This window comes from Cnephaeus nilssonii, assembly GCF_951640355.1.
Source record: "Cnephaeus nilssonii genome assembly, chromosome: 7".
Taxonomy (NCBI): domain Eukaryota; kingdom Metazoa; phylum Chordata; class Mammalia; order Chiroptera; family Vespertilionidae; genus Cnephaeus; species Cnephaeus nilssonii.
Window position 1 is genome coordinate 80,937,848 of NC_137078.1, and position 27,726 is coordinate 80,965,573.

The 27,726-nt window shown below is 39.5% G+C and overlaps 1 protein-coding gene and 1 pseudogene across 11 annotated transcripts in view; both read left to right on the forward strand.

The window, feature by feature from the left end:
• Positions 1 to 27,726, forward strand: part of KIAA0319L (KIAA0319 like) — a 107,035-nt gene that overhangs the window by 49,511 nt on the left and 29,798 nt on the right. For all 10 annotated transcript variants that reach the window (XM_079776345.1, XM_079776346.1, XM_079776342.1 and 7 more), the window contains 4 exons: positions 17,365 to 17,611; positions 20,970 to 21,071; positions 24,427 to 24,524; positions 27,340 to 27,427. In XM_079776345.1, the coding sequence (XP_079632471.1) occupies positions 17,365 to 17,611; positions 20,970 to 21,071; positions 24,427 to 24,524; positions 27,340 to 27,427 (535 nt within the window). The remainder of the gene's footprint in view (positions 1 to 17,364; positions 17,612 to 20,969; positions 21,072 to 24,426; positions 24,525 to 27,339; positions 27,428 to 27,726) is intronic.
• On the forward strand, positions 868 to 14,453 carry LOC307102710 (ubiquilin-1-like; annotated as a pseudogene). Its single transcript has 3 exons — positions 868 to 918; positions 11,978 to 13,420; positions 13,760 to 14,453. The product of its transcript is annotated as a ubiquilin-1-like (transcript).

Consider the following 27,726-nt stretch of genomic DNA (forward strand, 5'->3'; position numbering starts at 1 on the left):
GCCACAGTAAAAAAGTCTCAAAAGTTGCTAAGACTTAGGTAACAAAACATCCCTCCCCATTTCTCCTTTCTGTGATGGTCTTAGTTTCTCCAGGGAGATCTGAGAAGACATAACTTTGAACAAACTACTACAAACTTAAACCCTGCCGTATTCACCAGCCTCATCTTTAGGTGCTAAGAATTGGCTTGGGTTATGTCTTTCATTCCCCACTGGCTTTGCTAGTGTAGGAAGACACTGTCTTTCATCTAGTAGGATTTTTGTTTGTGACAATGGTAGTTTTTATTTTAATACAGTTGTGTCTCAAATCAAAATGCTTTAAAAGCTGAATTTTTGCAAATCATCCTATATAATAAAAGCTTAATATGCAAATTGTTCGACCGGGAGTTCGACTACTCCCTATAATGTGCGCTGACTACCAGGGGGCGGTGCGGAATATGGCAGGCGTCGGCAGTGAAGGCGCTGCCAGCCCCGATGACAGTGGGACTGTGGCAGGATAGTGGAGCAGGTGAGCGGGCGGCGCCAGGCCAAGGCAGGTACAAGCGGGAGCCAGACCCACAGATGGCAACCAGTGGCAGCAGCGGGGGGTGGGGCCGCTGCCCGGCTCCTAGGAGCTGAGGGAACCAGGCATGGGCCTGGCCCTGATAGATTGCCCACAGGCAGGATGGGGAAGCAGGTGAGGGAGTTGGCACCAGGCCATAGTGGGGTGCCAGGCAGGGCTGCAAGGTTGGGGGTGCGAGGTTGGGGCTGCGAGCCTAAGGGCATGAACTGGGGCCCGATCCCCACAGGCCACCCCGAAAGATTCCATCCAGGCACAAATTCATGCACCAGGCCTGTAGTTCTTTAATATTAAGTAAACACCAGGGTAGCATGTATCTTACCAAGGAGGGTCTCTACCTGGACTGTGAAGTTATGACCCAGGTAAGTATCAGCATCCTGTGTGTACCCTGAAGTCTACTACTCAAAACAGAATAGCTCATGATGGAGGTTTTTGTTTTTTGGTCATCTTGAATTATCGTATTAATCATAACCAGTGGGGCTGGCTTGCTTGATTTGGAGAGGGTAGGTCCCAGACTGAGGGTGAGGAGAAAGGAGGAAGGAGCAAGAGGGAAAAAGAGGAAGAGAAACGAGAGATGGAGAAAGGGAACATGAATAAAAACCTTTCATCATTCTGAATAAAGCTCCTTTGAAGAAGAAATAGATGTACTCCTGGGGCATTATTATATGACTTAGAGTTTGTTCAGAATTGGGTTAGTTTTTATGATTTCTGTCAAATGCCAGAAAAAAATTGCCTAAGAAAATTTCATCCAAGTGTCCCAATCCTATATCATCCCCTAAAATGTCACTATTATTTCAGAGTTTCTGAAGTAAAATAATTTGCTTCATATCTTCTTTTCCTGTTTCTTTAAAAATCATAATCCTATATAATAAAAGGCTAATATGCAAATACACCGAACGGTAGAACAACCGAACAAACAGTCGCTATGATGTGCGCTGACCACCAGGGGCCATGTGAGTAACATGGCGGGCATTGGCTGTGGCAGGAGGGTGGAGCAGGTCAGTGGGGGCGCCAGACCAGGGCACCGGTCGCTGTCATCGGGGCGAGCCTCTGGTGGTTACTGAAAATTCTTTGCTCCTGTGCACCGCGGTCCCGCCCGGCACTTGTACCTGCTGCCGGCACCAGCCCTGCTTGCATCTACTGCTGGCACCAGCCCCGTTCGCACCCACAGCTGGCGCCAGAGCTGCTGCTCGCACCCGCTGCCCATGCCTGGTGCCGGTCCCGATCACTCAGCACCATCAGTGGGTGCGAGCGGTGGCTGCTGGCCCTGATCACCCTGAGTGCTTCTCCACCTGCCCCTGCTCCTGAGGGTCAATTGGGGCAGCAGCCGCTGCTCGCACCAGCTGACAGCACCGGCCCCATTCACACCGCTGCTGACACTGCACCATCAGCTTGTGGGAGCGGCGGTGGCGGGAATGGGGCCGTGGGGGGAGGGCCTAGGCGGGGACGCGGAGGATGGGCCGAGACCCACCCCTGTGCCTACCGCAGCCTCGTGGCCCACAGTTCCTATCAAGGTGCACGAATTCGTGCATTGCGCCACTAGTAAATAATAAAGCTGTTTCTTTAAAAATAAAACTCTTGTCTGCCTTAAAAATATTCATACTTCTACTTCTAGGAATCTATTCTAAGGCAGTAATTTCTAAATAAAGCAATGATGAGATGCTGTTTATTTAATAAAAAAGTAGAAGCTGACTAGAAAATATACATTGTGCAGCCATTAAAAATGTATATCAGGTTGTATGAATGGCTTTTATGTTACTCTCATCTACTTTCTTTTTATATATATATATTTTAGAGGCCCAGTGCACGAAATTCATGCCCAGGTAGGGTCCCTAGTGGCTGCCGACTGCTGGCCGGGGCCTCCCTTCCCTGGCTGCCGGCGGTCGGCCAGGGCCTTCCTTTGTTCCGCACCACCCCCTGGTGGTCAGCGCACATTATAGTGAGCAATCGAACTTCCAGTCGGTCAAACTCCCAAGGGGACACTTTGCATATTAAGCTTTTATATATATAGATTTTTATTGATTTCATAGAGGAAGGGAAGGGAGAGGGAGAGAGAGATAGACACATCAATGATGAGAGAGAATTCCCACACTCCGTCTACTGAGGATCGAGCCCGCAACCCGGGCATGTGCCCTTGACAGGAATCGAACATGGGACCTTTCAGTCCACAGGCCAACACTCTATCCACTGAGCCAAACTGGCTAGGGCTCTCTTCTACTTTTCACTTTAGCCATACTTGAATGTTTGCTCTTCTGTGGACACCATACTTTTTAAAAAGTTTCATTAAAGTATAATAGACATATAAACAGCTCATGTTTATAGTATACAATTTGATTAACTTTTATATATGTATATATCCATAAAACCATACCACAAAAAAGATATTCATTACCCCAAACGTTTCCTCTTGTCCCTTTGTAATCTGTCCTTATCCCTAGACAACCACTGATATGCTTTAGATTATTATAGATTTTCTAGAAATTAAAAATAAATGGAATTCTACATTATGTACTCTTTTTAAAAATATATATTTTATTGATTTTTTACAGAGAGGAAGGGAGAGGGATAGAGAGTTAGTAACATTGATGAGAGAGACATCAATGAGCTGCCTCCTGCACACCCCCTACTCGGGATGTGCCCACAACCAAGGTACATGCCCTTGGCCAGAATCGAACCTGGGACCTTTCCAGTCTGCAGGCTAACGCTCTATCCACTGAGCCAAACCGGTTAGGGCTGTACTCTTCTTTTTAACAGCATTATTGAGGAACAACTTACATCCAAAACTCACTCCTTTTAAGCATTCAGTTCAATGATTTTAGTAATCATCACTATAATTCAGTTTATTAACATTTCTATCACTCCAAAAACTTCCCTTGTGCTAGTTTGCTTAAAAGCTCTCATGCCCAGCTGGTGTGGCTTAGTAGCTGAGCATTGACCCATGCACCAAGAGGTCCCCAGTTCGATTCTCAGTCAGGGCACATGCCCTGGTTGTGGGTATGATCCCCAGTGCAGGGTGTACAGGAAGCAGTCGATCAATGTGTCTCTCTCATCAATGTTTCTATCTCTCTATCCCTCTCCCTTCCTCTCTCTCTAAAATCAATAAAAACATATTTAAAAAAAAAGTTCCCTTGTGCCATCCCCACTCCCACCCCCAGTCCCAGGCATCCACTAATTTGATGTCTCTATAAATTTGCCTTTTCTGGACTTTTTATAAATAGAACCATATACTATGTAGTCTTTTTGTCTCTGGCTTCTTTCACTTAACATACAGTTCTGATGTTCATTCTTGTATTACTAGAGGTCTGGTGCATGAAATTCATATACTTGGCAGGGGGGCACTCAGCCCAGCCTGGCCTGCACCACCTCACTGTCCAGGAGCCCTTGGGGGATGTCCGACTGACAGCTTAGGCCTGCTCCCCAGGGGGCGGGCCTAAGCTGTCAGTCAGACATCCTTAGTGCTGCTGCAGAGGCAGGAGAGGCTCCTGCCACTGCTGCTGCACTCGCCAGCCGTGAGCCTGGCTCGGGGCTTCTGGCTGAGTGGCACTCCCCTGTGGGAGTGCACTGACTGCCAGGGGGCAGTTCCTGCATTGAGTGTCTGCCCCCTGGTGGTCAGTGTGCATCATAGCGACTGGTACTTCCACAGTTGGTGGATTTGCATATTAGCCTTTTATTATATAGAATGTGTCAGCAGTTGGTTCCTTTTCATTGCTGGATGGTATTTCATTGTATGGACATCTCATAATTTGTTTATCTACTCACTTGTTGATGGATTTTTGGATTGTTTCCATATTTTGGCTACAGATAAAGCTGCTAGGAACATTTATGTACCAGTCTTTGTATGGGCATTTGTTTTCATTTCTCTTGAATATATGCCTGGTGGTGGAATGGCTGGATCATATTTTAAGTGTGTATTTACTATTTTAAGAAACTGCCAAACTCTTTTCCAAACAGTTGTACCATTTTACATCCCATTAGTAATATATGAAAGTTCCATTTGCTCTACATTCTCACCACCACTTGGTATGGTGAGTCTTTTTCATTGTAGACATTGTAATAGATGTGTAATAAGATCACATTGTGGTTTTAATTTGCATTTCCTTAATGACTGATGATGTTGAATATCTTTTCATGTGCTTATTTGCTGTCCATATTTTTTGGGTAAAGTATTTGTTCATATTTCCCCTGACTTTAAAAAATTGGGTCATTTTCTTACATATATCTTATGCATATAAGTCAGATATGTGATTTACAAATATTCTCTCTCAGTCTGTCTTGTCTTTTCATTCTCTTAGCAGTATCTTTCGAAGAGCAGATATAAATTTTGTTGATGTCCAATTTATCAGCTTTTTTAATGGATCACGCTTTTGATATTGTATCTAAGAAAGATTTTCTCTTAAGTTTTCTTCTAAAAGTTTTATAGTTTTATTTATTTATTTTTAAATGTATTTTTTTATTGTTGATAGTATTACAGATATCTCCTGTTTTCTCTCTCTTACTTACTCCCTCCTCCCAACCCCTACCTCCCCCCACCCCCACCAGGTCTTCACTACCCTATTGTCCGTGTCCACGGGCTATGTATATAAGCATATAAGTTCTTTGGTTAAGTTTTATAGTTTTAGATTTTAAATTTAGGTCTAGAATTTTTTTGTACATGGTGGGAGTTATGGGTAGAAGGGTTTTGCTGTGTTTTGTTTATTAGCATATGAATATTCAGTTGTGCTAAGCATCATAATTTTTTTCTATCATTTCTCCATTGAATTGCTTTTCATCTTTATTGAAAACTAGTTAGCCATATATTTATGAACCTATTTCTGGATTCTCTTTGGTTCCATCAATTTACTTGTTTATACTAACATCAACACCACAGTGTCTTTTTTGTTGTTGTTAATTCTCACCTGAGGATATTTTTTCCCATTGATTTTTTTAGAGAGAGTGAAAGGGAAGGGGGGGGGGGTTTGAGAGAGAGAGAGAGACAGAGTGAGAGAAAGACAGAGACAGAGACATTGATGTGAGAGAGACACATCAATTGGTTGCCTCATGCACTCATCCCCACAGAGGCTGGGATGAACCTGCCACACAGGTATGTGACCCTGACCAAGAATCAAATCTGCGACCCTTTGGTGTCTGGGCCTACACTCTAAACACTGAGCAACACTGGCCAGGACAATACCACACTGTCTTGATAGCTTTGTAATAAGCCTTTAAATTGGATGATGTAAATCTTACAATTTTGTATTTTGTTATAAAAAATGTTTTGACTATTCTAGGTCCTTTCTATTTCCATATAAATTGTAGAATCATCCATTTATTTTTATTTATTTTAAATCTTTATTGTTGAAAGTATTTAGTATGTTCTCTTTTCCCTTGTTGACCCCTTCTAACCTGCCCCCGCCCCTGCAGCCCAGGCCTTCACCCCTCCCCATTGTCTTTGTCCATGGGTTAGCATATATGCATACAAGTTCTTTGGTTGATCTCTTCCCACCCACCCACCCACCCACCCCTGCCTTCCCTCTGAGATTCGACAATCTGTTTCATTTTCTTTTTTAAAAGCCCTCTAGGATTTTGATTAGGATTATATAGGGCTGTAAATCAATTGGAGAAGAATTGATAGCCTAATAATAACAGTGAGTCTACTAATCCATGAGCACAGTATATTTTCCCTTTTATTTGAGTTATTTCTAATTTCTGTCAGCGATGTGTTGTAGTTTTTAGGGAACAGATCTCTCTTTTGTCAGATTTATCCCTAAGTATTTCATATTTTTTATGTATTATAATTGGTATTTTAAAAAATTTAGTTTCCATTTATTGCTAGTTTACAGAAATATAATTATCTTTAGTATATTGATTTTGTATCCTGAAACCTTGCAAAACTAACTTATTCATTCTGGTAACTTTTTTTGTAGATTCCATAGGATTTTCTATATGTGTAATCATGTTTCATGTTGTCTATGAATAAAGACCATTTTACTTCTTTTCCAGTCTGGATGCCTTTTCTTTTTCTTGCCTATCACATTGGCTAGAACCTTCAATATATGTTTAATAGAAGTGATGAAAGTGTACATACTTGCCTTGTTCTTCATTTTAGGAGAAATTATTCAGTCTTTACTATTAAGTATGATATTAGCTGTAGGCTTTTTAAAGATGTCTTTTACTTATTGGAGGAAGTTCCTTTTTATTCCTAGTTTTATGTGAATTTGTATCAGAAATAAATGTTGGCTTTTGTCAAATACTTTTTCTACATCTATTGAGATTTATATAGTTTTTCTGGTTTTAGTGTGTTAATGATGGTGAATAACTTGATTGATTTTGAATGTTAATCCAACCTTGCATTCCTGGGATAAATTCCATTTAGTCATGGTGTATTATCCTTTGTATAAAGTGTCATATTTTATTTAATAAAATTTTGTTAATTTTTGCATCTGTGTTCATGAGGGATATGTAGTAGTAGTTTTCTTATAATGTCTTTGTTGGGTTTTAATATCAGAGTAATGCTGGCCTTATAGAATGAGTTGAGCAATTTTCACTGTGCTTTAATTTTCTGAAAGGGTTTGTGTAGAATTGGTACTATTTATTACTTAAGTGCTCAATATAATTTTCTAGTGAAGTCATCTGGGCCTGGAGTTCTTTGTAGGAACATTTTAAACTCCAAACTCAATTTATGTAATAGCTCAGGCGTCGTCAAACTACGGCCCATGGGCCACATGCGGGTGTTTTTGCCGTTTTGTTTTTTTACTTCAAAATAAGATATGTGCAGTGTGCATAGGAATTTGTTCATAGTTTTTAAACTATAGTCCGGCCCTCCAACGGTCTGAGGGACAGTGAACTGGCACCCTGTTTAAAAAGTTTGAGGACCCCTGTAATAGCTATATAACTATTTTGATTATCGATAATAGCCCTTTTTGAGTGAGCTTTGACAGATTGTGTCTTTCAAGAAATTTATGCATTTTATCCTAGTAGTCAAATTTATTGGCATAAAATTATTAACAATATTCTCTTATTACCCTTTTAATATGTTACCTCTCCTATTCCTGATATTAGTAATTTGTGTTCTCCCTTTTCCTTCGCTCTCCTCTCTCCTCCTGATCAGACTAGCTTGATTTTCTCCAAAACAATCTCTGGTTTCATCCGTTTTTCTCTATTTTTTATTTCATTGATTTATGCTCTAATCTTTATTATTTAATTTCTTCTGCTTAATTTGGATTTCATTTGCTCTTTTCTAGTTTCTAAAGTTATAATCTGGGGTAATTGATTTGAGACTTCCTTCTTTCCTAACATAGGCATTTTAGGGCTATAAATTTCCCTCTAAATACTGCTTTAGCCACATCCTACAAATTTTGATATTTTTTGTTTACAGTTTCATTCAGTTCAGAATGCTTTAAATTTTCCCTTGTTACTACTCCTTTAACCTTTGAGTTGCTTAGAAGTATGTTATGTAGTTTTAAACTATTGGAGGGGACTTTCTAGATATTATTGTATTATTGATTGATAATTTAATGCCATTGTAGCCAGTGAACATTGTATGGCTTGAATCCTTTTAAATTTATTGAGACCTGTTTTATGGCTCAGAATATGGTTTATCCTGTTAAATATTTCATGTACAGTTGAAAGGAATATGTACCCTGCTATTTGTTGGGCACATGTTCTATAAATGTCAATTAGGTCACATTGGTTAGTGTTGTTCAGATCTTCTATATCCTTACTTCTTTTCTATTAATTTCTATCAGTTATTAGAGAGATAATGAAATAATCACCCTGTATTTGTAGATATATATGTTTCTCCTTACTGTTAGATCAGCTTTTGCTTCATGGTCTTTGAAGTCCTATTATTAGACTAGAGGCCCTGTGCATGAAAATTCATGCACTGGACGGGGAGGTCCCTCAGCCCAGCCTGCCCCCTCTCACAGTCTGGGAGCGCTCAGGGGCAGGAGGTGACCTGGTGATCAGAGGAAGGCGACACCCCATCACACCTCTGCTGCTGCCACTGCCAGCAGCGCAAGCCTCAGCCGGCCCTGGTTACCTGAGCCTCAGGCTGGCCCTGGGCGTCTGGTGGGATGAGGGGACTGGGGGACTCCAGAGGCAGGTGTGCGGAGCAACTGGGCCCGCCTGCCGCCCTGGCGGGGCTGAGGGGACTGGGCACCGCCATCTTGTGGCTGTGGGTGCAACCATCTTTGAGGGCGGGACAGTCAATTAGCATATTCCCTCCTTATTGGCTGTGGGCGCCGCCATCTTTGAGGGCATGACAGTCAGTTAGCATATTCCCTCCTTATTGACTGTGGGCGCCGCCATTTTGCGATGTTATGAGGGTCAATTAGCATATTCCATCTTTATTAGATAGGATGTGTACATGTTTAGGATTATTATGTCCTCTTGTTGAATTGACTCTTTATCATTACAAAATTACCCTCGCTATCTCTGGTAATATTCTTTACTCCAAAATCTCTTTTGTCTGATATTAACATAGCCACTCAGGCTTCCTTTTGGTTAATCTTAGCATAATATATTTTTTTCCATCCAGTTACCTTTAACCTATTTGTGTCTTTATGTTTTAAGTAGATTTCTTACAGACTGCATATAGTTGGGTATTACTTTTTATTCAGTTTGACAATCTCTGCTGATTAACTGGAGTGATTATTAACATTATTGGATTCAAATCTACCAACTTAGTATTTATTTTCTGTTTGTCCCATATGTGCTTTGTTTATTTTGTCTCTATTTTTATGCTTCCTTTTGAATTAATGGGGTATATATTTTTTTATATAGTTTATTGATTTTTTTACAAAGAGAAAGGGCGAGGGATAGAAAGTTAGAAACATCGATGAGAGAGAAACATCCATCAGCTGCCTCCTGCACACCCCCTACTGGGGATGTGCCCGCGACCAAGGTACATGCCCTTGACCGGAATCGAACCTGGGACCTTTCAGTCTGCAGGCCGATGCTCTATCCACTGAGCCAAACCGGTTTCAGCTGGGGTATATTTTTTATTCTAGTTTACCTTTTGTTGATTTCCTAGTTGTGGTAAGCAGAATAATACCCCTTCCCCCCAAGGATACCAATGTCCTAATCCAGGAACCTGTGAATATGCTGTTACATGGTAAAGAGGAATTAAGGTTGCAGATGGAATTAAAGTTATTAAACAGCTGACCTTAAAATAAGGAGATTATATTGGTCCAATTGAATCACAAGCATTCTTAAAGGTGGAAGAGGAAGTTATAACTATGGAAAAACACAGAAAGATGTAACATTGGTTGCTTTGAAAATGGAGGAAGGCAATCATGAACCAAGTCGGTGGGTAGCGCCTAGAAACTGAAAAAGAAAGGAAACCAATTCTCTCCTAAAGCCTCCAGAAAAGAACAACCCTGCCAACCCCTTCATTTTAGCCCAGTGAAATCTGTGTTGGATTTCTGTTCTATAGAACTGTAAGATGATACATTTGTGTGGTTATTAGTGTTCTAACTGATGCCCCATGAATTATGAAATTTTTATTCTGACTTTTTGGAATAGGTATTATTCCTAGCATCCATGTAAACTCTGGATACTGTGCCCTGTAATCATTTTGGGTATTTCTTTCTCTGGACTTTGTCGTTTTGACAGACATATGGGATGATCAATACTAAGTTGAATACTTTAGGGGGATTCTCTTCAGATTTTTAGAGTTCTCTCACTTTGTAGTTCTCTGCTCTCCCAGACTTCCAGCTACACCTCTGAAACTCAGGAAGACTGCCAGTTTCTCTCTGGATTTCCTCTTCCTGTGCTGTGGCCTAGAAATTTTTTCGACAGTTGTCGGGGGCACTCATAGGACTCGTCTTATTTATTTATTTATTTATTTATTTATTTATTTATTTATTTATCTTTATTGTTGGATGTATTACAGATGTCCCCTTTGTTTTTGCCCCCATTGACCCCCTGTACCCTGCACCCACCCTTCCCTGGCCTTCACCACACTATTGTCTGTGTCCATGGGCTATGCATATGTGCATATAATTTCCCAGGTTAATCACTCCCCACTATTTTCATTTCTTAGGAATTGCTTTTCATTGGTTAATGTCAGTTTCTTGACTGCTATTGTTTGATATATTTTGTCTGGCTTTTGAATTGCAGATGGGATGATAAATCTAATCTCAGTTACTCCATCTTTTTTATTTTTGAATATGATCGAGCCTGCAACCTGGGGATGTGCCTCGACCGGGAACCAACTGTGATCTCCTGGTTCATAGGTTGATGCTAACTACTGGGCTGGGCTGTTACGCCATAACAGAATTGACTAGAAGCAGAATTCTACCGTATTTTTTGTCTTTTTAAAGTTTATTTTTTACCGAATTCATTTGGGGTGATGTTGGTTAATAAAATTATATAGGTTTCAGGTGCATCATACTGTCTTTATTTATTTTTTTTGTGGGGGGTATTCACCTGATAACTACTACTCATTCTTCAAGACTCACCCCAGGTTTTACTTCTTCTAGGAAGCCTTCTCTGATACTCACTTTCCCAAATCGGACTCATATGCTCTCCTAAATGTGCAATAGCCCAAACTCTATCATTGTCTTTTCAGTCTGAGAACATGGCCCTTATTGTTCAGATTCAGTCCTTCCAAATATATCCTTGATCTTGTCCCCTTACATCTTGAGTTACTCTTACATTGTTCTCTCTTTTCATTTAAAATTTTGAAGGATAGTCTACAGTTGCTTTCCCGTCTTCATTCGCTTGTATTTAATCCTCAGCCCTGTAGAATATGGTTTCCAAGCTGCTCTTGCTGGGGTCACTGGTAACTTGACAATTGCCAAGCTTATTATTTTAAGTCCTTATCTGATTGAATCTCCCTGCATTGTTTCATATAGGTTACAGTTGTCCCTTTTTTCTTGTTATAACACTTTCCTGTTTTTTTCCCTTCTCTCTAGTTAATCCTTTTTAGTCAGTTTTGTAGGTCATTGCATGTGCTCACATCTTAAACATTGGTATTCCCACATATTCTATTTTTGATCCTGTTTCCTTTACTTACATGTTCTTCTTGGGAAAGCGCATTTATTCACATGGCTTTAGCTACTATCTTTGGGAACTTGATTCCAACTCTGGGATCTCTGTTTGAATTTTCCAGAGGTATTTCAGATTCAGTATGTCTAAAATATAACCTGCCTGTTATTTTCTTAGAGCCAGTCTATCTTAGTTTTTGACACTGCTATAGTTAGTCCCTTACTCAAGCTAGAAACATGGACTTCATCTTAATTTTTTTTCACCAAACTGTGCATTTCAGTTTCACAAATATAGAAACTTAATATTTTAAAATCTCCATCCCTCAGGGTGAATTTTCAGTAATGATGGCAGAGTAAAGTGGTCTCGTGAACCCTCCCACATATAATAATTATAAAATATGTAAAAATTGTATTTAAAGAAACTGGAAATGGTCCAGAAGCAGACAGAAGCTAGAGGAGTTTACTCTTGAAAAACAGTAATTGGGTCCTGCGTTCTTCATTGTCTGGGCCTGCCGGCTCTGGTGTCTGCTGGCTCCCCCTCGCTCGCCTGCTCCTTCCACCATGGCTTAGAGTGGTGAAAACAGTGAAAGGGCCAGGTGCCCCCGCGGCCCCTGCTTTCGCGGAGCCCAAGATCATGAAGGTCACTGTGGAGACCCTGAAGGAGAAGGAGGAGTTCGCTGTGCCGGAGGATAGCTCTGTCCAGCAGTTCAAGGAAGAAATCTCTAAACGGTTCAAATCACATACTGACCAACTTGTGTTGATATTTGCTGGAAAAAATTTTAAAAGATCAAGATACATTGAATTAGCATGGAATTCATGATGGACTTATTGTTCACCTTGTCATCAAAACGCAAAACAGGCCTCAGGATCATTCAGCCCAGCAAACAAATACTAGTGGAAGCAATGTTACCACATCTTCAGCTCCTAATAGTAACTCTACATCTGGTTCTGCCCCTAGCAACACTTTTGGTTTAGGTGTTCTTGGAGGACTTGCCTGTCTAAGTAGCTTGGGTTTGAATTCTACCAACTTCTCTGAACTACAAAGCCAGATGCAGCGGCAACTAATGTCCAATCCTGAAATGATGGTCCAGATCATGAAGAATCCCTTTGTCCAGAACATGCTTTCAAATCCTGACCTGATGAGGCAGTTAATTATGGCCAATCCACAAATGCAGCAGTTGATACAGAGAAATCCAGAAATTAGTCATATGCTGAATAACCCATATATTATAAGACAAACATTGGAACTTGCCAGGAATCCGGCAGTGATGCAGGAAATCATGAGAAACCAGGACCGAGCCTTGAGTAATCTGGAAAGCATTCCAGGGGGATACAATGCTTTACAGCGCATGTACACAGATATTCAGGAACCAATGCTGAGTGCTGCGCAAGAGCAGTTTGGTGGTAATCCATTTGCTTCCTTAGTGAGCAATACATCCTCAGGTGAAGGTAGTCAACCTTCCCGTACAGAAAATAGAGATCCATTATACAATCCATGGGCTCCACAGGCTTCTCAGAGTTCATCAGCTTCCAGTGGCACCACCAACGCTATGGGGGGCGCTGGTGGTAGTACTGTGAGCAGAGCTGGGCAGAGTTCTGCACCAAGTTTGGGGCCTGCAGTAGGAGCTAGTATGTTCAACACACCAGGAATGCAGAGCTTGTTGCAACAAATAACTGAAAACCCACAACTTATGCAAAACATGTTGTCTGCCCCCTACATGAGAAGCATGATGCAGTCACTAAGCCAGAATCCTGACCTTGGTGCACAGATGATGCTGAATAATCCCCTATTTGCTGAAAATCCTCAACTTCAAGAACAAATGAGACAACAGCTCCCAATTTTCCTCCAGCAAATGCAGAATCCTGATACATTATCAGCAAAGTCAAACTCTAGGCAGTGGTTCTCAACCTTTCTAATGCCGCCACCCTTTAATACAGTTCCTCATGTTGTGGTGACCCCCAACCATAAAATTATTTTCATTGCTACTTCATAACTGTAATTTTGCTACCATTAATGAATCATAATGTAAATATCTGTGTTTTCCGATGGTCTTAGGCTCTACAGCAGCGGTTCTCAACCTGTGGGTTGTGACCCACAGGTTGAGAACCGCTAGCAGGGTCGCCTAAGACCATCGGAAAACACAGATAAAATAATTTTATGGTTGGGGGTCACCACAACATGAGGAACTGTATTAAAGGGTCACGGCATAAGAAAGGTTGAGAACCACTGCCCTAGAGCATTGCAGGCCTTGTTGCAGTTTCAGCAGGGTTTGCAGACTTAACAACGGAAGCAACCGGCCTCATCCCAGGCTTTACTCCTGGCCTGGGGACATTAGGAAGCACTGGAGGCTCTTCAGGAACCAATGGCTCTAGCTATGCCCTTAGGGAAAACCCAAGACCCACAGAAGGAACCACGGAACCTGGACACCAGCAGTTTATCCAACAAATGCTGCAGGGCTTGCTGCAGTAAATCCTCAGCTACAGAGTCCAGAAGTCAGATTCAGCAACAACTGGAACAACTCGGTGCAATGGGGTTTTTGAACTGTGAAGCAAACTTGCAAGCGCCGATAGCAACGGGAGGTGATATCAATGCGGCTATTGAAAGATTACTGGGCTCCTGGCCATCATAGCAGCATTTCTGTATCTTGAAAAAATGTAATTTATTTTTTTTATAACGGCTCTTAAATCTTTAAAATACCTGCTGTATTTCATTTTGACTTTTGGAATTCTGTGCTGTTATAAACAAACCCAATATGATGCATTTTAAGGTGGAGTACAGTAAGATAATGAGTGTCTCTGTCTGGTTTTTCTTTCCTTGTGAAACAATGGGAATCAATGCTTTTTCATTTAAGGCCACTGCATGCATCAAACACTTCTGCATTTATTGAAATTTTTTTAAAAGACATCACCTTTTGTAGTAGGTGAACAGATTTTTGTCCTGCATCTGTCCAATTTATTTGCTTTTTAAACATTAGCCTATGGTAATAATTTATGTAGAATAAAAGCATTAAAAGAAGCAAATCATTTGCACTCTATAATTTGTGGTTATAATATTGCTTATTGTGACTTTGGCATGTATTTTTGCAAACAAAATGCTGTAAGATTTATACTACTGACAGTTTTACTTTATTTGTATACAATATATTATGCACATTTGGGAATGCATTTCTAGAAACATACTGCAGATTATCTTGAGCAAAACACATAATTAAGAAAGTAAAGATAAGGAAATACTTTCAAGTTAAGTACTTCCTAATTGTGTAAAATCTTACAGCATCTTTGATAAACATCTTTCAGCCAAAGTGCCAGTTAGGTTTGTTGACTATATAGTAGAAAAGCTGATTATGGTTATCTCTTTAAGGACATTTAATTGTACAGACAACATAATGTAACATTGTCTCAACATTCACTGATTAATTGTAAATAACCTTAATTTTTGTGCAGACTGAAGGAGCACTGTAATATAACCCAAAAGTGCATTTGTCTAGGACTTTTCAGCTTTTCCCATAGATAGTTTAACAGGCATTACAGTTTGTAATTGAAATATTGCTTTCATTGAAAGTGTCTTGATGTTTCAGTTATTTTTAATCACCATATAAAAATAGATCTATCTTTTGGGTTTATCATATTTCTCATGCACAGGCAATACACGAATTTAAAATGATTTGTGAGCTACTTGTTTCTGAAGTGTTTCGGTAGTTTATTAAGAAATATGTAAATATTGTGCTTTTCAGAGCCTCAGAGAGGGGAACTTGGGGGAGGGGGGAGGGATCTATCCTGGAATGGGCCAGCCTAAATAATACTGGTACCCAAGGTTCTGTTGGGATTTCTGTGCATATAATGTAGTAAACAGGTATCATTCAGGGGTCATAAACAAGAGCCGTTTTAACAATGTTGAATACATTTGGCTGTTCTACAGCCTTTTTCTTTCCTCCTCAGAGAAGTTCTGTTTGCCTAACTCTCAAATTGTTGGTGTGGTACATTCCTTTAGGACCAATTAAACATAACTTTAGGTCAGTAATATATTTGGCTGACTCTGGTTCAGTATTCTCTTAGGTCATTATAGTCTCATGTACAGGAAATTAAAATGTTAAAGTTACCTAAAATGAGTTCAGACCAATAAAATCAAAGGAAATACGAGTTGAATTGCATTACTTTTGTAAGTTGCTTGCTATTAAAAAGGGTCAGCAGCCATGCTCTGTTCTGACATTTTCCCCAGGAGGAAAACTTGTATGAAGGTCTAGGTGAAGACATGGCTAGAGGAAGTTGTTCAGGATTACTCATGTGTCTTTGCTCTCTCTGCCTTATGCCTCAGGCTGGTTTAAAAACTTGTACTGGCGAATGGTGGTATACAGTGTGGGATAGTGTTGTAACCAATTTGACAGTTATTAATCACAAAATAACAATAAATATCTAGCTTTTAAAAGAAATAGTAAGAAAACCATACTAGTAAAAGGTGACAGAAAACAAATCAGTGGCTGCCTGAGCCTAAGGATTGAGGCAGGAATTTGCTGCAGAGGGGCAAAAACCAACTTTTGTGGCTGATAGAAATGTTCTCTCTTGATTACAGTTATATGGGTGTATACACTTTTCAAAACTCATTGACCTATACACTTTAAATGTGTGCTGTTAATTTTAAGTAAATTATACTTCAGTTAAGTTGATTTTTTAAAAAAAATCCATACCACCACCTTTGTTTAGGCATTTATCATTTCTCATTTGGATGAACACAGTACTCTCCTAAGTGATATTCCTGCAGTTGTCTTCTTCAAACCCATATACTAGGCAGCAACCTGAATGATCCATTTAAAACAAAGCTGAACTTGTCACTTCCCTGCATACAACCCTTTAATTGCTCACCCTTAATTGGCTCATTAAAGTAGCATATTCTGTCTTCTTTAGTCTGGCCCTTGACTATCTTTTTGGCTCATTTTCCATTACTTCCTGCCTTTCTTTTTGCTTATGATTCTCAGTTCCCAATACACACCATGTTAACCTCATTTCTTGTGCCTGTACTCATCTCTGACCTCAGCTTTTTGTCTAGTTTTACTCTTTAAAACTCAGCTCAGGACTCTCCCCTTCCAGATAGTATTTATTTATTTATTTATAATTTTTTTTTTATTGATTTCAGAGAGGAAGGGAGTGGGAGAGAGAGATAGAAACATTATTAATGAGAAAGAATCATTGATCAGCTGCCTCCTGCATGTCCCACACTGGGGATCGAGCCCCCAATCTGGGCATCTGTCCTGACTGGATAATTGAATTGTGACCTCCTGGTTCATAGGTCAGTGCTCAACCACTGAGCCACACCGGCTGAGCCAGAGAGCCTTTATTTTAAACATCCTTCTTTACATGTTCCCTTTCAGAGTTAAATACTCTCAGATTATGTTTCTTTGGTTCATCATAACTTTTATAAATATATTTACCATTTTGGCTTACTATGTTTTAAGTTCTCTCTCCCCCGCTAGATTGTGCACTTTTGACTACAGTGATTATGTTATATTTATATTTTGAATCCAGAAGGTCTGTTTCATATAGGTGCTTAATAAGTATTTTTAGGAAGATTGAGTATAAATGTTAAGTGAGAAAAGAAGATAAAAGTACTATACATAGTATGATTATTACTATTTTGTTTTAAGCAAAACTCTTTCCATAGAAAAAAGACTAGGAAAATTTATATCATTATTTTAACACTTTAGTTCGGATGGTGAGATTAGTTTCTTTAATATTTTTGACAGTTTTGCATTAAAAACATTTAATGTGCAATTATTTTATGAGACATAACCTAAAAAACAGGCTGTATAACTTTGCCTACTCAACTGAATTTTTGCATTTCTTTAGGTCCACAAGACAGTTACAATTTCCAATCCCCTAACCACAGATCTGGCTGGGGAGATTCCTGCTTGGTCAAAGACTGAATCAGTCCAACTTGAGACGTCAGAGGATCTGGGTACTACGTCTGGCACTCAGCAAGTAAAAAACCCTGGGATAACCCAAATTGCTACCCCTCTGCCAGTGACTCCCTCCTACAGTTATGCCACCCCTACCCCACACACCGCTTTCCAGAGCACCTCTGCACCATTTCCAGGTGAGGCCCTTTGCTTCTGTCCATGGAGATAGGATGGGAAAGTAGAACATTTGATCAAAATGTTCCCTTTTAGTGGAAAGAAAGGAGGGAAGCATGCCTTTTAATTATGTAGGTTAAAGAAAAATAATCCTGTAAGTATCCCTGTAATCTTAGGATTGGGGGCTCTGGGTCCTTTTCTCAACAGGCCCCAACCTATGGGAGTTTATGAAGCTCATTTTCTCAGAACCAGATTCCACTGTGCCTGGGACTTAAAGGCATAAAATTCAATTAAGAGTGTTCAAGGAATCAAGCAAGCAGAGGCCACTGGGAAGAAATAGTTGGATCTGTGCACCTATTTGCCTTCTGTACAGCTGAGTGTAGGCCAGATATTTATCTCTCTGATTTTGACAGCATCTTTATTTTTTTAAAGCAACCCATAGGAAGATTCATACTTAAAATATTGCCTGAACAAGTCTGTGCTTCATGAGTGCTGCTCTAAGGTATTAGCAGGAAATGGTTAATCAAGGAAACCAAGTTGATCTTCAACTCTCAAAAAAGTCAAAAGAGTGAAGCAAAGCCAATAAAAATTATTCTTTGCCAAATTTTAATTTCCAATGGTCTTTTTAAATTGTAAACAATGTAAAATTATGGGTATTAATCCTGTGGCACTAAAGTAACTTTTTTATTCAGACAAAATGCCTGTAATTTTTGTTATAATTGTGAAAGGTTTGGGCTATATTACATTTTTGTCCATTATACTTTCTCTGAGCATAGTGATTTCTTTCTTTCTTTTCTTTCTTTGAGAGTCACTTCAGAGAATTCTTATTCCACCTCCTGGAGTGTCTAAATGGTGAAGCTTCCATAATGGATGGTTTTATTTCTCCCCAATGCATGCAGTGTTCCCAAGCAGACAGATAAATTTCAAATTTTATATTTGTCTAGGAAGCTTTCTCACGTCCAGTCGTGAAATGTAGGTGGACTAGCCAGTTATTTGATTTAAGCTCTCTAGTTCTAAGGTCCCATACCAAATGAACAATTATTGTCAGAGAAATAAGATTAATATAATCAGTGTTTCTCAACAGACTGTTAGTATTTTTGGCTGTTACAACTATGGAGAAGGGGATGCTGCTAACACCTGGTGGGTAGAGGCCAGAGATCCTGCTAAACATCTTAGAATACACAGGATACAATTTTCCCCACAACAAAGAATTATCTGGTCCAAAGTGTCAAAGTTGAGAAATCCTAACATGTATGAAATAGCTGGTGAATAGTATAAAAGACAGTATATAGCTATTAACTGATGTGGTGTTCCAAAAATGCTAAAGTAGTTTAAGAAGTAGATCAGTTTGGCCGAAACCGGTTTGGCTCAGTGGATAGAGCGTCGGCCTGCGGACTCAAGGGTCCCAGGTTCGATTCCGGTCAAGGGCATGTACCTTGGTTGCGGGCACATCCCCAGTAGGGGGTGTGCAAGAGGCAGCTGATCGATGTTTCTCTCTCATCGATGTTTCTAACTCTCTATCCCTCTCCCATCCTCTCTGTAAAAAATCAATAAAATATTAAAAAAAAGAAAAAAGAAGTAGATCAGTTTGAACTGAAATGCTCTGGGAAGATTTCTTGAGGAAAGAGTGGCTTTGAGCTAAAAGCAAAGTACTGTATTTAGAATAAAGAAAACTCACACCCCAGTTGAATTCCCAAAGAGTATACTTCAATACCCTGACCGTGTGGCTCAGTTGTTTGACTGTTGTCCTGTGCACGGAAAGGTCACTAGTTTGATTCCTGTTCGGGGCACATACCCAGGTTGTGGGTTCAACCCCAGTTGGGGTGCAACCAATCCATGTTTCTCTCTGACATTGATGTTTCTCTCCCTCTCCCTCACCCTTCCTCTCTCTCTAAAATAAATACATACATACATTTTTTTAAAAAAAAGAATAGACTCCAATGGGAACACAAGACGGAAAATGAATATAACTAGAGACAGAATTGGGTAGAAAGCATGAGATGGTATGATTAGAGGATAATGATTCTCTAGTACCAGGTTATGAATTTGGCCTTAAACATGGTGGGGTGGGTAACATGGTGGGTGAGTAACATGGTGGGTGAGTATTTTAGAAAAACTAATGGTGGTGGGTATTTTAGGAAAACAGAATGGATTAGAGTGGGGAGAGCTAACAGAAGGAAGAATAGTGAAAATTCTTGGAATAATCTAAGTCTATGGTTATAACAGTTGGAATGGAAATAAATTAAGGCTGGCTTTGTGATTGACACATGCTTTTCTTCTAGAAACTTCATATATATTTTTTAATTGACTTGAGAGAGAGAAATATTGATTTGTTGTCCCACTTATTTATGCATTGATTGATTGATTCTTGCATGTGCCCTGACTGGGGATCGAACCCACAGCTTGGAATATCAGGATGATGCTCCAACCAACTGAGCTACCTGGCCAGGGCCTTCATATGTGTATTTTATTTAGAAAATTATTTATCAGCATGAAGATGATCCTTGAAACAGGTAAGCTCTGTTTATTGAGCTCTATACAAATAGAGCTTAAAGGTAGACCACAGTTAAAATACAGTGTAGAAAACAGAGAAAAGAAGAAAAGTAGAATAATATGATGTCATGATAGCAAAGTTTAAATATATAGAGGCAGTCAGCAGTATTAAATGCCACAGAAGTGAAGGATGAGGGTGGAGAAACAGCTGTTTGATCTGCCAAGAAGCAGTTTGTTAATGGCCTCAGAAGATCCTGTTCAGTGAAAAGTGGAGGCAGAATCAAATTTCAGGCGATTAGAGTGGATAAATAATGAGGATATGAAGGCAGTAGCTGAATATTGTTTATCAAAGAAATTTGGCCACAAAAGGAAGAATAGAAATGAGGTAGTTTGGGTCTAATTTTTTTGAAAATATATGTTTTTATTGATTTCTGAGAGGAAAGGAGAGGGAGAAGGAGATGAGAGAGAATCATTGATTGGCTGCCTCCTGCACACCTCCCACTGGGGACCAAGCCGGTAACCCAGGCATGTGCCCTGACCGGGAATCGAACCGTGACCTCCTGGTTCATAGGTCGATGCTCAACCACTGAGCCACACTGGCTGGGCGAGTCTAATTTCTTTTCTTTAAAAAAAATATATTTTTTATTGATTTTTTTTTACAGAGAGGAAAGGAGAGGGATAGAGAGAGAGAAACATCGATGAGAGAAACATCGATCAGCTGCCTCTTGCACACCCCCCACTGGGGATGTGCCCGCAACCAAGGTACATGCCTTTGACCAGAATCGAACCTGGGACCTTTCAGTCCGTAGGCTGATGTTCTACCCACTGAGCCAAACCGGTTAGGGCGAGTCTAATTTCTTATCTCTTGTATATTTTCTTTGTTTACAGTTATAAAGAAGCTGGTCATATCTGCTGGAGAGAATGTCCAGGTGACCCTGCCTAAGAATGCAGTCCAGTTAAATGCATATGTTCTCCAAGAACCACTTAAAGGTAGTAAAACATCCCCTTAAATTTGGGTAATGTTTTAATTTATAATGAAATGTTTTAATTTATAATCTACGTATCTTAACTCATTTACTCACTGCATCAGTCCTGTGAGAATAGGATATAGCATGCACGGGCACAAATATACAGTATATGTGATACACGAGGCGATATAACATAATGTTTGAGATCATAGGCTTTAATGTCAAGCCTGGATTCAAATCCCAACTCAGCCAGTCATTAGCTGAATGATTTTAAGCAAGTTATTTAGTTTCTCTAAGTTTCTATTTCTTTCTCAGTAAAATCAGATGATTTCTACATCATTAGGTTACTTTAAGGGCAAAATTAAATGTTATATAAGACATCCACTTCAGTGCCTAGCATATAGCTGATGCTCATTAAAGGTTGTATTATACCAAAAGAAGAAACTGAAGCTTAGGTTGATCTCTTTATTTTGGCCAAACAACTAGAAAATAGCAGGTACAAAACTTACGGAGAAGTTATTCAAGACTACTGCTACTGTAAATTTGTTACTTGGAAAAAAAAGGACAGGTCCAATACAATATACAAAACTCAAATTTATAAATAAATAAATTAAGGGATGATTAATTCATTGTTTAAGAAAATTTTTATAATATGAACATCCCTTTCACCTTTGAAATATACATTAATAAACCAGGGTTTGACTTATAAACACATACATATTCTCTCAAGACTGTCTAGGGACATGAAGTGAACATACTGTGATGGAAAATGATTGCATTGGGTCTATATTACTGTCATTTATAAGGTTAGTCAAGTAGAATGCCATACTCGATTCAGGAAGGGGTACTTCCATTTTAGATATACACATTTCCAGTACAGTATTTCTACTTTCTGGGCCTCATATCAAATAGTACATTTATGCAAAAGGTACTTTTCCAGAACCTAAATGCCCTCCCACTCTGTTATATATTTCTGTCCTCAAATTGAGTTTTTCTTGTCAATTCATTCCACCTTCTTCTAGAGAAGTTTTTTTCTTTTCTTAATCCTCATCCAAGGATATACTTACTGACTAGAGAGAAGGGAAAGGAGGGAGGGAGGAGGAGAGAGAGAAACATCAATGTGAGAGTGAACATCTATCAGTTGCCTTCCATACATGCCCCAACTGGGGATCAAACCCACAACCTTTCAGTGTACAGGATCATGCTCCAACCAAATGAGCCACACCAGCCAGGGTAAAGAAGCTTTTTTTCTTTCCTCCTCTGGTGCTAAGATGATGGTGGTGAGGAAAGAACTGCCTTGAGCTGCCATTGCTTTTACTCTTTGGTGAAAGATATGCTGGGCTGTACTGTATTTTCTTTTCTAACCTCTGTTTGCATGTACATTTCTGTGGGTTAATATTGCCTTGTATTTCAGTATTCTAAAGCACATCAGTTCAGAAACAGATCCTTTTCAACTCTCCATTCCCCAGGTTCTTCAGCCTTTAATCAGATACATAAAGTGGATGTTTCAAACTTTCAAAGGGTGGGGACAGTGAGGGTAGGACCAGCTATGCCTGCTCTTCATCCTTCTTCTGTGGCAGCCCCTGATGCAACTCTAAGGATCCCTACAGGGTTTGGAGGCACAGTTTTGAATACCACTGCCCTAAATTATTAAAACCAGCAATCTGTCTAACAGACCTATACTTAGTCATTCCTACCCTTGGATAACTTTTTGGCTGTAAGGCATAATTCATCCCCTGAGTTTTTCTGTCCTAGAATTATTGTCCTTTTTGGAAATTTGTGTTGTTAGCCTCATATATTATAAAACTAGAGGCCTGGTGCACGAATTCGTGCATGGGTGGGGCCCCTCGGCCTGGCCTGTGGGATCGGGCCAAAACCAGCTCTCCAACATCCCCCGAAGAGTCCCAGATTGCGAGAGGGTACAGGCCAGGCAAAGGGACCCCACCAGTGCATGATCAGGGCTGGGGAGGGACGCAGGAGGTTGGCCTGCCAGGAAGGGCTTGTGGGAGGGATCCAGAGTGTGTCGGGCCCGTCTTGCTCAGTTCCGATCAGACTGACCCGAGCAGCAAGCTCACCTACCGGTCTGAGCGTATGCCCCCTGGTGGTCAATGCACATCATAGCAAGCAGTTGAGTGGCCTTAGCACATCATTAGCATATTATGCATTGATTGATTGAATGGCCGACCGGATGACCGGGCACTTAGCATATTAGGCTTTTATTATATAGGATTGTCAGTTCCCAAACTAGTGTGGGTCTATTTTCTGTGTGGAAAAATATGTTCAACTACAGTTGGAAGAAATGTCATCTCTTACACCAATTCTACTTCTACTGATTCTTTCCTGCTCCTTATCTAGCCCAGCTTCTCCATGCACATTTGTGTGAGCTCCTGGGCTGAGAACTGGGGCCAAAAGAAAACTAGTGTTTTGGAGAGGAAGGTGGAGTAATAGATCTTGTATCTCAGGCTTATAAAAGAATATCTGGTCTTAAATGAAGGCTATCTTAGAATTAGGTTCTATGTGTTAACTTTAACTTTTGAACTTGTAAAATAAAAAGATGAGCATTCTCTGCTAAGCATTTGAGATTTCTTATGTTTCCTTTTATTTTTTACTTTGGGGTGTAACTTAAGCTAAACTTCCCTACCAAATCCCACTCTTTCCTAGCAAGACATGCATTTGGTTCCCCCAAATTTAAGACCACTTTAACTGGGATTGGATTCCATTTAGAAAATGGCATTCTATCTTTGCCTCACCCAGTCATATAGTCTGAGCTACAAATGAGGACCATTTAATGCTTCATTTGATCTTAATTAACTTCAGAGCGGCCTGTTTAAGTGGGCCATCCTCTGCCATCTTCTGCAGTGTTATTTCGCTCAGCTGGAATGAAGCAGCTCTTTTAACTCACCAGGGTGTGATGACCTCAGTGAGTCGAGCATTGTTCGCATTCTATAAAAAGCTATTTTTGAACCATGTTATTTAGAAGTTATTGCTCTTCTTTGTTGCAAAAGAAATTTTACAAGAAAATGGCCTTTGTTTCCAATGAGTTCATCTATAATGGCTGGTAGGGCATGCATTTTCTTTGGCATGCCACACCAGGAGAAACCTGGTATTTTGAGGGAGGATTGGTCCTGAGTAGGGTGGGTATGAGGCAGGATTGAGCATTGCTGGGAGAAAGTGGAAGAAACCCTGACTAGCTGAGTTAGCAGAAAATACCCTTTCTTTCAACAGAATGTTTGGTTTCCCTATAGGTTTTGGAATGAAATCTTAAAAACTAAGGTCTTGTCAAGATTTAGAAGAGATTTGTTACTGGCAGTCTGTGTGGCTGCCCTCTTTGTGTGTAGGTGTGTGTTTTGATGATTTTTGTAACTGTCCTTCCATAGGAGAAACCTACACCTACGACTGGCAGCTGATTACTCATCCTAAAGACTACAGTGGAGAAATGGAAGGGAAACATTCCCAGATCCTCAAACTATCCAAGGTGAATTCATATCCTGTCATTTGCAGGACTGGGTTAGAGGTGTTGACCATTTAAAACAGTTTATAATATAGAATTTTCTGTCAACACTTAAGTCGGAAATAATGTTTCAGAAGTGAATCCTTCAAAAATCTTGACTGGCTGACATCCAGTATTTGTTAGTATGTGATTCTCAAATTTTCATTTATGATGAAAAGACTGTATAAGCATGGTGGTGATAGCTTTTGAGTGCAAATATATGCTCAACTGCTTTTAAGGGTAACATAAGAATTTTATAATTTGGGAAATAAGGTAGGCTATTTGTGGCCACATGATTGTGTAAATTGGTGCAGTCTTTTTTTAGACTCACTGTAGTTATTAAGAACCATAAAAATTTACATATTCTTTAGTCAAGCAGTTAACTTCCTTCCTTCCTTCCTTCCTCATTCACTCCCTTCTTTTCTTTTTTCCTTCCTCACTTCCTTAACAACTATTTATTATACACTAGTTATGTGGCAGGCATTGTTACCAGTGAGTTAATTTACCAAAGATACTGACTGAAAACAAGTAATTATAACATAGGATTCACTAGTTCAGTGCAGAGGATGTTGAAACCCTGGAGAGTCAGAGTAGATTTTTTAGAGTTTGTCTAGTTGGGTCATGAAAGGTTACTAACTTAACTGGATAAAGAGTAGAGTGATAATACTATAAACAGGCGAGGTAATATGTCCACTGGGCCAAATATTATACAGGAAATGTGGGAAAAAGAATTATATGTGGTTCAGCCTGACTAGACCCTGTAGTATGAAAAGAGCAGTGGCACAAGTAAGTTGGGGAGATACAGAGGCCTGATTGCACAGAGCCGTTGTAAGGACTTTGAATCTTATCCAGAGGGAACATGGTGCCTTTGAAAGATTTCAAGCAAGAGAAAGACATGTTCATATTTTCAGCTTAGGAAGATCACTTTGTCCACAGATTGGAGGAGATAAGACTCAAACCAGGGAGACCAGTGAGGAATCTGTTGACAAATGTAGGTGTGAGATAATAATAGCTGAGTAAAAAAACACTAAATAAATAAAAATTTAAAACCAACTATTGAGCTCATACAATATGCTAGAAACAGTACTTTTATGCAATTATTTTATTTAATCTTTATAACACCCCCAAGATGTAGATATTAATATATGTTTTATAAATGTTAAAATGAAAAATTGGAAAAATAAAGTGGTTTGGTCAAAGTTTACAAAACTACTAAATGGTACTTTTGAACGGGAACTTTCTGTCTCTAAAGCCCTCCCCCCAGTGCCTTTAACAACTGTGCTATGATGAATGGTTAAAAACTAAGGTGATGGCAGTGTGAATGGAGAAGTGATTGGATTGGAGAAATATTATGGAGGTTGACTTGATGATAAGACTTGGTGATCAATTAACTGGGTGAAGATGTTGAAGAGAAGTCTAGGATAATTCTAGCCTGTGGCTTAAGCATGTTGGTGGGTATTGGTGTGAATGTGGTGGTATTCACTGAAATGAGGAGCACAGAAAGAGGAGCATGTTTGGAGGAGGTGTGTAGATGATTACTTCATTTTTGGACAGAGTGAGTTTGAGATACCTGTGAAACATTTGAGTGCAGGTGTCCAATAAAGGGTAACGGATTGGAGATCTGGGCTAGAGAGATAAATTTATACACCAACTTCAAATAGATGACAATTGAAGCCTTGGTAATAGATGAGATCATCAAGAGAGTGTATAATGAAGAAATAAATGGTCTGTGATTGGAATGTTGGGGAACACTGTCATTAAGGGAAAGAGGAAATTGAAGAAAATGAGGAGTGGGCAGGGAAGTGAAAGCCAAGGAAGGGAGAGCATTACAAAAAGAAGGAAGTAGTCAAAAACGCTATATGCAGTCAGTTAGCATTTACCCAAAGAAGGTAATGCAAAAGAAAGCAAACCTCTTTGCCCAAAGGATGTCACAGTAATAGGTTATAATAGTAAAAATTTGGAAACAATTCAAATAGCCAGCAATGTGGAATGCTTATGTGAATTATGGCACATTTATTCACATATTTTTCTGCAGCCATTAAAGTGACTATTAAAAAGACTATTATAATGGGAAAAGTGTTGATGCTAAATGAATGGAAGAAAGAACAATAAAAAATTTGACTCACACTTTGATTTTTAGCTAGACTCTGAATACCATTGACATACAAGCTCCTTGAAGGTTGGGATCTTATCTTATTTATCTCCAAATCCCAGGCCTTGGACAATAACTGGTACATAATTGGTGCTCAATAAATGTTTGTTGAATTGGATGAACTGTTTAAAACTATTGTTTTGTGTGGTTAAGGATTGGGAGGAAATAAGAGATATAGGATTAATTGATGTGTTAGGACAGTGGGATTTTGGGTGATTATTTTTTCTTTTATATTATGTTTATACAGTTAGCAAAAGTCAGTAGGGAAAAATAGTCAGATATTTGGGAGCTATTTGGTATTTTTACAAAATGTTTTTCTTTGCAGAGATAATTGTTTTAATTTCATAACGCTGAGAAGTAGGATGGTAGGGCCCTTAATGTTTTTCTTAAAAGAAAATGGGAGTACAGAGATATTGAAATCCCTTCTGTTGTTCCAGAGTCAGCTAGTAATAAGATTCACATTAAAAGCTATGGTTTTTTAGTTTATAATTCATTGTTTCATCTCTTTGGTTAGTTTACTTTCTCCATTTTGAAAACAGTACAAGAAGAGAGTGCAAGAATCACCAGGGGAAAGTTCACATATGTGTGATTTTAAGTATAATTGCTCCTCTTTATGGTTGACTATAAGATTTTCTGTCCTTTTTTCAGCTCACTGAAGGCCTTTATGAATTCAGAGTGATTGTAGATGGTCAGAATTCCCATGGGGAAGGCTGTGTGAACGTGACGGTAAAGCCAGGTATGTTTCTCAGCCCTAACTGTGCCTCTATTGCTCCCTCTGAGGATTCCAAGGAGGGAGATTTGATTTTAGGGGTTTTTAATTTCCATTCTTTTTTTAAAATACATTTATTGGGCAATTCCTAATTCAATGTAGAAAAAGGTATAGGGTGGCAAAGTATATACTTTGGTTCTAGTTGGAACCTGTGCTGACCTACAGTGCAGTATGGCACTGAGCTGATAGCCTGTCTGCCTGAGAACTACTTCTCCAGTGGATCATGCTGAGAGAGGACCATGTGTGATAATTAAGAGATACAAGAA